Source organism: Oncorhynchus gorbuscha, unplaced genomic scaffold (genome assembly GCF_021184085.1).
Source record: "Oncorhynchus gorbuscha isolate QuinsamMale2020 ecotype Even-year unplaced genomic scaffold, OgorEven_v1.0 Un_scaffold_2643, whole genome shotgun sequence".
NCBI lineage: Eukaryota > Metazoa > Chordata > Actinopteri > Salmoniformes > Salmonidae > Oncorhynchus > Oncorhynchus gorbuscha.
Genome location: NW_025747097.1, coordinates 1 through 11,867, shown reverse-complemented (window position 1 = coordinate 11,867; position 11,867 = coordinate 1). Strand labels below are relative to the sequence as shown.

Genomic DNA, 11,867 nt, shown 5'->3' with positions numbered 1-11,867 from the left:
CACTCTGGTGGTGTCTGACCTGGGTCCACTCTGGTGGTGTCTGACCTGGGTCCACTCTGGTGGTGTCTGACCTGGGTCCACTCTGCTGACTGTTGGTGGTGTCTGACCTGGGTCCACTCTGCTGACTGTTGGTGGTGTCTGACCTGGGTCCACTCTGGTGGTGTCTGACCTGGGTCCACTCTGCTGACTGTTGGTGGTATCTGACCTGGGTCCACTCTGGTGGTGTCTGACCTGAGTCCACTCTGCTGACTGTTGGTGGTGTCTGACCTGGGTCCACTCTGGTGGTGTCTGACCTGGGTCCACTCTGGTGGTGTCTGACCTGGGTCCACTCTGGTGGTGTCTGACCTGGGTCCACTCTGCTGACTGTTGGTGGTGTCTGACCTGGGTCCACTCTGGTGGTGTCTGACCTGGGTCCACTCTGCTGACTGTTGGTGGTGTCTGACCTGGGTCCACTCTGCTGACTGTTGGTGGTGTCTGACCTGAGTCCACTCTGCTGACCGTTGGTGGTGTCTGACCTGGGTCCACTCTGGTGGTGTCTGACCTGGGTCCACTCTGCTGACCGTTGGTGGTGTCTGACCTGGGTCCACTCTGGTGGTGTCTGACCTGGGTCCACTCTGGTGGTGTCTGACCTGGGTCCACTCTGGTGGTGTCTGACCTGGGTCCACTCTGCTGACTGTTGGTGGTGTCTGACCTGGGTCCACTCTGCTGACTGTTGGTGGTGTCTGACCTGAGTCCACTCTGCTGACCGTTGGTGGTGTCTGACCTGGGTCCACTCTGGTGGTGTCTGACCTGAGTCCACTTTGCTGACCGTTGGTGGTGTCTGACCTGAGTACACTATGCTGACTGTTGGTGGTGTCTGACCTGGGTCCACTCTGCTGACTGTTGGTGGTGTCTGACCTGGGTCCACTCTGCTGACTGTTGGTGGTGTCTGACCTGGGTCCACTCTGGTGGTGTCTGACCTGGGTCCACTCTGGTGGTGTCTGACCTGGGTCCACTCTGGTGGTGTCTGACCTGAGTCCACTCTGCTGACTGTTGGTGGTGTCTGACCTGGGTCCACTCTACTGACTGTTGGTGGTGTCTGACCTGGGTCCACTCTGATTGTGTCTGACCTGAGTACACTCTGCTGACTGTTGGTGGTGTCTGACCTGGGTCCACTCTGGTGGTGTCTGACCTGGGTCCACTCTGGTGGTGTCTGACCTGGGTCCACTCTGCTGACTGTTGGTGGTGTCTGACCTGAGTCCACTCTGCTGACTGTTGGTGGTGTCTGACCTGAGTCCACTCTGCTGACCGTTGGTGGTGTCTGACCTGGGTCCACTCTGGTGGTGTCTGACCTGGGTCCACTCTGGTGGTGTCTGACCTGGGTCCACTCTGCTGACTGTTGGTGGTGTCTGACATGGGTCAACTCTGGTGGTGTCTGACCTGGGTCCACTCTGGTGGTGTCTGACCTGGGTCCACTCTGCTGACTGTTGGTGGTGTCTGACCTGGTCCACTCTGGTGGTGTCTGACCTGGTCCACTCTGGTGGTGTCTGACCTGAGTCCACTCTGCTCACACGAGCTTCATGTGTGACCTACAACACACTCCATTACCTCCCAGCCAGCAGGTAGTGTGTGTGTCAGCGTGATTCTCTAAACACACATTAGCAGAGGTGTTTAATCATCAATTGACACAATGTCCCCCGATCTCCTGCCCCTGTTCTCTCTCTCTCCTACTCGTTCTCCATAGTGTCTGCAGCATTGGTCAGGTCTGGGGTTAGTGAATCAGTGGTCAGGTCTGGGGTTAGTGAATCAGTGGTCAGGTCTGGGGTTAGTGAATCAGTGGTCAGGTCTGGGGTTAGGTGTGTGTGTGTGTGTTATTGTTAGGGTTAGGTGTGTGTGTTAGTGTGATCGGTCAGTAATGGCGTCCAACTCCACCACCCAGTTCTTTGCTCTGTCCCAGTCCTTCAGTATCTCTGACATCATCATCATCGCTGCTTACTTCCTGCTCAACGTAGCCGTCGGCATCTGGGTGAGACTTACCTAATACTGTCTGTCTGTCTGTCTGTCTGTCTGTCTGTCTGTCTGTCTGTCTGTCTGTCTGTCTGTCTGTCTGTCTGTCTGTCTGTCTGTCTGTCTGTCTGTCTGTCTGTCTGTCTGTCTGTCTGTCTGTCTGTCTGTCTGTCTGTCTGTCTGTCTGTCTGTCTGTCTGTCTGTCTGTCTGTCTGTCTGTCTGTCTGTCTGTCTGTCTGTCTGTCTGTCTGTCTGTCTGTCTGTCTGTCTGCCTGCCTGCCTGCCTGCCTGCCTGCCTGCCTGCCTGCCTGCCTGCCTGCCTGCCTGCCTGCCTGCCTGCCTGCCTGTCTGTCTGTCTGTCTGTCTGTCTGTCTGTCTGTCTGCCTGCCTGCCTGCCTGCCTGCCTGCCTGCCTGCCTGCCTGCCTGCCTGCCTAATGATCTGTCTATCTGTCTAACTATGGATCTCTGTCTGGTGTGTGTTACTATGGAACTCTGTCTGGTGTGTGTTACTATGGAACTCTGTCTGGTGTGTGTGTAACTATGGAACTCTGTCTGGTGTGTGTGTAACTATGGAACTCTGTCTGATGTGTGTAACTATGGAACTCTGTCTGGTGTGTGTTACTATGGAACTCTGTCTGGTGTGTGTGTAACTATGGAACTCTGTCTGATGTGTGTAACTATGGAACTCTGTCTGGTGTGTGTTACTATGGAACTCTGTCTGGTGTGTGTGTAACTATGGAACTCTGTCTGGTGTGTGTAACTATGGAACTCTGTCTGGTGTGTGTTACTCTGTGTAACTATGGAACTCTGTCTGGTGTGTGTTACTATGGAACTCTGTCTGGTGTGTGTGTAACTATGGAACTCTGTCTGGTGTGTGTGTAACTATGGAACTCTGTCTGGTGTGTGTAACTATGGAACTCTGTCTGGTGTGTGTAACTATGGAACTCTGTCTGTTGTGTGCTACTCTGTGTAACTATGGAACTCTGTCTGGTGTGTGTAACTATGGAACTCTGTCTGGTGTGTGTAACTATGGAACTCTGTCTGGTGTGTGTTACTCTGTGTAACTATGGAACTCTGTCTGATGTGTGTAACTATGGAACTCTGTCTGGTGTGTGTTACTCTGTGTAACTATGGAACTCTGTCTGGTGTGTGTAACTCTGTGTAACTATGGAACTCTGTCTGGTGTGTGTAACTATGGAACTCTGTCTGATGTGTGTAACTATGGAACTCTGTCTGATGTGTGTGTAACTCTGTAACTATGGAACTCTGTCTGGTTTGTGTAACTCTGTGTAACTATGGAACTCTGTCTGGTGTGTGTAACTCTGTAACTATGGAACTCTGTCTGGTGTGTGTAACTATGGATCTCTGTCTGGTGTGTGTAACTATGGATCTCTGTCTGGTGTGTGTAACTATGGAACTCTGTCTGATGTGTGTTACTATGGAACTCTGTCTGGTTTGTGTGTGTAACTCTGTAACTATGGAACGCTGTCTGGTGTGTGTAACTATGGATCTCTGTCTGGTGTGTGTAACTGTGTAACTATGGAACTCTGTCTGATGTGTGTAACTATGGAACTCTGTCTGATGTGTGTAACTATGGATCTCTGTCTGGTGTGTGTTACTATGGAACTCTGTCTGGTGTGTGTGTAACTATGGAACTCTGTCTGGTGTGTGTGTAACTATGGAACTCTGTCTGGTGTGTGTAACTATGGAACTCTGTCTGGTGTGTGTTACTCTGTGTAACTATGGAACTCTGTCTGGTGTGTGTAACTATGGAACTCTGTCTGGTGTGTGTAACTGTGTAACTATGGAACTCTGTCTGGTGTGTGTAACTGTGTAACTATGGAACTCTGTCTGATGTGTGTAACTATGGAACTCTGTCTGGTGTGTGTGTAACTGTGTAACTATGGAACTCTGTCTGGTGTGTGTAACTGTGTAACTATGGAACTCTGTCTGATGTGTGTAACTATGGAACTCTGTCTGGTGTGTGTAACTGTGTAACTATGGAACTCTGTCTGGTGTGTGTAACTGTGTAACTATGGAACTCTGTCTGATGTGTGTAACTATGGAACTCTGTCTGGTGTGTGTGTAACTGTGTAACTATGGAATTCTGTCTGGTGTGTGTGTAACTCTGTGTAACTATGTAACTCTGTGTAACTATGGAACTCTGTGTAACTATGGAACTCTGTGTAACTATGTAACTCTGTGTAACTATGGAACTCTGTGTAACTATGGAACTCTGTGTAACTATGGAACTCTGTCTGGTGTGTGTGTAACTCTGTGTAACTATGGAACTCTGTGTAACTATGGAACTCTGTGTAACTATGTAACTCTGTGTAACTATGTAACTCTGTGTAACTATGGAACTCTGTGTAACTATGGAACTCTGTCTGGTGTGTGTATAACTCTGTGTAACTATGGAACTCTGTGTAACTATGTAACTCTGTGTAACTATGTAACTCTGTGTAACTATGTAACTCTGTGTAACTATGGAACTCTGTGTAACTATGGAACTCTGTGTAACTATGTAACTCTGTGTAACTATGTAACTCTGTGTAACTATGGAACTCTGTGTAACTATGGAACTCTGTGTAACTATGTAACTCTGTGTAACTATGTAACTCTGTGTAACTATGGATCTCTGGTTGTTTTTCAGTCGTCGTGCAGGGTCAGCAGGAACACTCTGAGTGGATACTTCCTGGCTGGGAGAGACATGGCCTGGTGGCCGGTGAGTCACATCAGTCTGTTGCATCTGCTGTTCATCTCAAACCGTCCTCCATTTCCTGCTCCTCTTGTGGAAGATCGGAGCCGCTCTGTTTACCAGCTGTGTGTGTGTCTGTGTGTATCTGTGTGTGGTGTGTGTGTCTGTGTGTGGTGTCTGTGTGTATCTGTGTGTGGTGTGTGTGTGTGTGTGTGGTGTGTGTGTGTCTGTGTGTGGTGTGTGTGTGTGTGTGTCTGTGTGTGTGTGTCTGTGTGTGGTGTGTGTCGGTGTGTGTGTGTCTGTGTGTGTGTCTGTGTGTGTCTGTGTGTGTGTCTGTGTGTGGTGTCTGTGTGTGTCTGTGTGTGGTGTTTGTGTGTGTATCTGTGTGTATCTGTGTGTGGTGTTTGTGTGTGTATCTGTGTGTGGTGTTTGTCTGTGTATCTGTGTGTGTCTGTGTGTGGTGTATGTGTGTGTATCTGTGTGCGGTGTGTGTGTGTCTGTGTGTATCTGTGTGTGGTGTGTGTGTGTGTCTGTGTGTATCTGTGTGCGGGGTTTGTGTGTATCTGTGTGTGGTGTCTGTGTGTATCTGTGTGCGGGGTTTGTGTGTATCTGTGTGTGGTTTGTGTGTATCTGTGTGTGGTGTCTGTGTGTTGTCTGTGTGTTTGTGTCTGTGTGTATCTGTGTGTAGATCGGAGCCTCTCTGTTTGCCAGTAGCGAGGGCTCTGGTCTGTTCATCGGTCTGGCTGGAACAGGAGCTGCCGGAGGCATCGCTGTCGCTGGCTTCGAATGGAACGTAAGGACACACACACACACACACACACACACACACACACGCACACGCACACGCACACGCACACGCACACGCACACGCACACGCACACCACACACACACACACACACACACACACACACACACACACACACACACACACACACACACACACACACACACACGCACACGCACACGCACACACACCACACCACACACACCACACACACACACACACACACCACACACACCACACAGACACAGACACAGACACACACACACACACACACACACGCACGCACGCACGCACACACACACACACATTTACACTCACAGTGGTGCGTATTCATGGAAGCCATTGGAAGCCAGACTTCCCCAGAAAATTGACCATGAATTAAAAAAATAAAAATATTTCTCTTTCATCTCTCTAAGTTTTCATAATCGTCCTTCAATTCACAATGTATCCCACCGGATGAAGCATCCGAGCTGAAACAGATCCTGTCTCTGTCTGTGTCCCCATCTATCAGATTCGGTCTGGTCATAAAGAGTATGACATTGTTGCTGCCCGTAGCATTGAAGGCAAGTGAAGCCAGCGAGCATTTGGCCTCCTTGATAAAAACATTAATATATAATCAGCGTTGAGCTCAACTGAATGGTCCTGGCCAGAGAGAGAGAGAGGAGAGAGAGAGAGAGAGAGAGAGAGAGAGAGAGAGGTCCTGACACACCACAACAACGTATCAGGGGAAGGCTTCTCTCAATCACACATATATATGAGATAGAGAGACAGAGAACAACAACATGTCACAGAGGAACTCTGGAGCTCTGTCAGAGTGACCGTCGGGTTCTTGGTCACCTCCCTGACCAAGGCCCATCTCCCCGATTGCTCAGTTTGGCCGGGCGACCAGCTCTAGGAAGAGTCTTGATGGATCGAAACTTCTTCCATTTAAGATTGTTTTTTAAAATTTATTTTACCTTTATTCAACTAGGCTAATCAGTTAAGAACAAATTCTTATTTGAAATGACGGCCTAGGAACAGTGGGTTAATTAACTGCCTGTTCAGGGGCAGAATGACAGATTTGTACCTTGTCAGCTCGGGGATTTGAACTTGCAACCTTTCGGTTACTCGTCCAACGCTCTAACCACTAGGCTACCCACTGTGTTCTTGGGGATCTTCAATGCTGCACTCACCCCTACTAACCTCCCCCAGTGGTTTCCCCCACTCACCCCTACTAACCTCCCCCAGTGGTTTCCCCCACTCACCCCTACTAACCTTCCCCAGTGGTTTCCCCCACTCACCCCTACTAACCATCCCCAGTGGTTTCCCCTACTAACCTTCCCCAGTGGTTTCCCCCACTCACCCCTACTAACCTTCCCCAGTGGTTTCCCCCACTCACCCATACTAACCTTCCCCAGTGGTTTCCCCCACTCACCCCTACTAACCTTCCCAGGTGGTTTCCCCCACTCACCCCTACTAACCTTCCCCAGTGGTTTCCCCACTCACCCCTACGAACCTTCCCCAGTGGTTTCCCCACTCACCCCTACTAACCTCCCCCAGTGGTTTCCCCCACTCACCCCTACTAACCTTCCCCAGTGGTTTCCCCCCACTCACCCCTACTGTATACACAGCTTCCCCAGTGGTTTCCCCACTCACCCCTACTAACCTTCCCCAGTGGTTTCCCCCACTCACCCCTACTAACCATCCCCAGTGGTTTCCCCACTCACCCCTACTAACCATCCCCAGTGGTTTCCCCCACTCACCCCTACTAACCTTCCCCAGTGGTTTCCCCCACTCACCCCTACTAACCTTCCCCAGTGGTTTCCCCCACTCACCCATACTAACCTTCCCCAGTGGTTTCCCCCACTCACCCCTACTAACCTTCCCCAGTCAATCACCACCTTCCGGAGACACCTGAAACCCCACCTCTTTAAGGAATACCTAGGATAGGATAAAGTAATCCTTCTCACCCCCCCTTAAAAGATTTAGTTGCACTATTGTAAAGTGGCTGTTCCACTGGATGTCATAAGGTGAATGCACCAATTTGTAAGTCGCTCTGGATAAGAGCGTCTGCTAAATGACTTAAATGTAAATGTAATGTAATGTAAATGTTTCCCCCACTCACCCCTACTAACCTTCCCCAGTGGTTTCCCCACTCACCCCTACTAACCTTCCCAGTGGTTTCCCCACTCACCCCTACTGTATACACAGCTTCCCCAGTGGTTTCCCCACTCACCCCTACTAACCTTCCCCAGTGGTTTGCCCCACTCACCCCTACTAACCTTCCCCAGTGGTCCCCCCACTCACCCCTACTAACCTTCCCCAGTGGTTTGCCCCACTCACCCCTACTGTATACACAGCTTCCCCAGTGGTTTCCCCACTCACCCCTACTAACCTTCCCCAGTGGTTTCCCCACTCACCCCTACTAACCTTCCCCAGTGGTTTCCCCACTCACCCCTACTGTATACACAGCTTCCCAGTGGTTTCCCCCACTCACCCCTACTAACCATCCCCAGTGGTTTCCCCACTCACCCCTACTAACCTCCCACAGTGGTTTCCCTACTAACCTTCCCCAGTGGTTTGCCCCACTCACCCCTACTGTATACACAGCTTCCCCAGTGGTTTCCCCCACTCACCCCTACTAACCTTCCCCAGTGGTTTCCCCCACTCACCCCTACTGTATACACAGCTTCCCCAGTGGTTTCCCCACTCACCCCTACTAACCTCCCCAGTGGTTTCCCCACTCACCCCTACTAACCTTCCCCAGTGGTTTCCCACTCACCCCTACTAACCTCCCCCAGTGGTTTCCCCACTCACCCCTACTAACCTCCCCAGTGGTTTCCCCACTCACCCCTACTAACCTTCCCCAGTGGTTTCCCCACTCACCCCTACTAACCTCCCCCAGTGGTTTCCCCACTCACCCCTACTAACCTCCCCCAGTGGTTTCCCCACTCACCCCTACTAACCTCCCCAGTGGTTTCCCCACTCACCCCTACTAACCTCCCCAGTGGTTTCCACTCACCCCTACTAACCTCCCCCAGTGGTTTCCCCCACTCACCCCTACTAACCTCCCCCAGTGGTTTCCCCACTCACCCCTACTAACCTTCCCCAGTGGTTTCCCCACTCACCCCTACTGTATACACAGCTTCCCCAGTGGTTTCCCCACCCCTACTAACCTCCCCCAGTGGTTTCCCCCACTCACCCCTACTAACCTCCCCCAGTGGTTTCCCCCACTCACCCCTACTAACCTCCCCCAGTGGTTTCCCCACTCACCCCTACTAACCTCCCCCAGTGGTTTCCCCACTCACCCCTACTAACCTTCCCCAGTGGTTTCCCCACTCACCCCTACTGTATACACAGCTTCCCCAGTGGTTTCCCCACTCACCCCTACTAACCTCCCCAGTGGTTTCCCCACTCACCCCTACTAACCTCCCCCAGTGGTTTCCCCCACTCACCCCTACTAACCTCCCCCAGTGGTTTCCCCCACTCACCCCTACTAACCTCCCCAGTGGTTTCCCCACTCACCCCTACTAACCTCCCCCAGTGGTTTCCCCCACTCACCCCTACTAACCTTCCCAGTGGTTTCCCCACTCACCCCTACTGTATACACAGCTTCCCAGTGGTTTCCCCCACTCACCCCTACTAACCTCCCCCAGTGGTTTCCCCACTCACCCCTACTAACCTCCCCAGTGGTTTCCCCCACTCACCCCTACTAACCATCCCCAGTGGTTTCCCCACTCACCCCTACTAACCTTCCCCAGTGGTTTCCCCACTCACCCCTACTAACCTTCCCCAGTGGTTTCCCACTCACCCCTACTAACCTCCCCCAGTGGTCCCCCCACTCACCCCTACTAACCTTCCCCAGTGGTCCCCCACTCACCCCTACTAACCTTCCCCAGTGGTCCCCCCACTCACCCCTACTAACCTTTCCCAGTGGTCCCCCCCACTCACCCCTACTAACCATCCCCAGTGCTTTCCCCCACTCAACCCTACTAACCATCCCCAGTTGTCCCCCCACTCACCCCTACTAACCTCCCCCAGTGGTCCCCCCACTCACCCCTACTAACCTTCCCCAGTGGTCCCCCCACTCACCCCTACTAACCTTCCCCAGTGGTCCCCCCACTCACCCCTACTAACCATCCCCAGTGGTTTCCCCCACTCACCCCTACTGCATACACACACAGTGTCATGGTTGGGGTTAATTCTACGTAAATTCTCTGTCAAATCCAGGTCAGACTTTTTTTCAGGCTGAGCATTTCTCTGTTCAGACAACAGGGGGCAGTGTAACCAGCTGATTATTATGTACAGTAGTAGTACCATCAACAGACAGCAGGGGGCAGTGTAACCAGCTGATTGTTATGTATAGTAGTAGTACCATCAGGGGGCAGTGTGACCAGCTGATTATTATGTATAGTAGTAGTACCATCAACAGACAGCAGGGGGCAGTGTAACCAGCTGATTGTTATGTATAGTAGTAGTACCATCAACAGACAGCAGGGGGCAGTGTAACCAGCTGATTGTTATGTATAGTAGTAGTACCATCAGGGGGCAGTGTGACCAGCTGATTATTATGTATAGTAGTAGTACCATCAGGGGGCAGTGTAACCAGCTGATTGTTATGTACAGTAGTAGTACCATCAACAGACAGCAGGGGGCAGTGTAACCAGCTGATTGTTATGTATAGTAGTAGTACCATCAGGGGGCAGTGTAACCAGCTGATTATTATGTATAGTAGTAGTACCATCAACAGACAGCAGGGGGCAGTGTAACCAGCTGATTGTTATGTATAGTAGTAGTACCATCAACAGACAGCAGGGGGCAGTGTAACCAGCTGATTGTTATGTATAGTAGTAGTACCATCAACAGACAGCAGGGGGCAGTGTAACCAGCTGATTATTATGTATAGTAGTAGTACCATCAACAGACAGCAGGGGGCAGTGTAACCAGCTGATTATTATGTATAGTAGTAGTACCATCAACAGACAGCAGGGGGCAGTGTAACCAGCTGATTGTTATGTATAGTAGTAGTACCATCAACAGACAGCAGGGAGCAGTGTAACCAGCTGATTGTTATGTATAGTAGTAGTACCATCAACAGACAGCAGGGAGCAGTGTAACCAGCTGATTATTATGTACAGTAGTAGTACCATCAGGGGGCAGTGTAACCAGCTGATTGTTATGTATAGTAGTAGTACCATCAACAGACAGCAGGGGGCAGTGTAACCAGCTGATTATTATGTATAGTAGTAGTACCATCAACAGACAGCAGGGGGCAGTGTAACCAGCTGATTGTTATGTATAGTAGTAGTACCATCAACAGACAGCAGGGAGCAGTGTAACCAGCTGATTGTTATGTATAGTAGTAGTACCATCAACAGACAGCAGGGAGCAGTGTAACCAGCTGATTATTATGTACAGTAGTAGTACCATCAGGGGGCAGTGTAACCAGCTGATTGTTATGTATAGTAGTAGTACCATCAACAGACAGCAGGGGGCAGTGTAACCAGCTGATTATTATGTATAGTAGTAGTACCATCAGGGGGCAGTGTAACCAGCTGATTGTTATGTATAGTAGTAGTACCATCAACAGACAGCAGGGGGCAGTGTAACCAGCTGATTATTATGTACAGTAGTAGTACCATCAGGGGGCAGTGTAACCAGCTGATTATTATGTATAGTAGTAGTACCATCAACAGACAGCAGGGGGCAGTGTAACCAGCTGATTGTTATGTATAGTAGTAGTACCATCAACAGACAGCAGGGGGCAGTGTAACCAGCTGATTGTTATGTATAGTAGTAGTACCATCAGGGGGCAGTGTAACCAGCTGATTGTTATGTATAGTAGTAGTACCATCAACAGACAGCAGGGGGCAGTGTAACCAGCTGATTGTTATGTATAGTAGTAGTACCATCAGGGGGCAGTGTAACTAGCTGATTATTATGTATAGTAGTAGTACCATCAGGGGGCAGTGTAACCAGCTGATTGTTATGTATAGTAGTAGTACCATCAGGGGGCAGTGTAACCAGCTGATTGTTATGTATAGTAGTAGTACCATCAACAGACAGCAGGGGGCAGTGTAACCAGCTGATTATTATGTATAGTAGTAGTACCATCAGGGGGCAGTGTAACCAGCTGATTGATATGTATAGTAGTAGTACCATCAACAGACAGCAGGGGGCAGTGTAACCAGCTGATTATTATGTACAGTAGTAGTACCATCAGGGGGCAGTGTAACCAGCTGATTATTATGTATAGTAGTAGTACCATCAGGGGGCAGTGTAACCAGCTGATTGTTATGTATAGTAGTAGTACCATCAACAGACAGCAGGGGGCAGTGTAACCAGCTGATTGTTATGTATAGTAGTAGTACCATCAACAGACAGCAGGGGCAGTGTAACCAGCTGATTGTTATGTATA

The 11,867-nt window shown here is 50.3% G+C and overlaps 1 protein-coding gene across 1 annotated transcript; it reads left to right on the top strand.

The window, feature by feature from the left end:
* Positions 1–1,508: 1,508 nt before the first annotated feature.
* On the top strand, positions 1,509–5,478 carry LOC124026208 (sodium/glucose cotransporter 5-like; the record flags this gene model as incomplete). The annotated part of the gene is made up of 3 exons (XM_046339314.1): positions 1,509–2,005; positions 4,641–4,712; positions 5,374–5,478. Coding segments are annotated over exons 1-3 (288 nt in total), but the record flags the coding sequence as incomplete, so codon positions are not given.
* Positions 5,479–11,867: the final 6,389 nt, after the last annotated feature.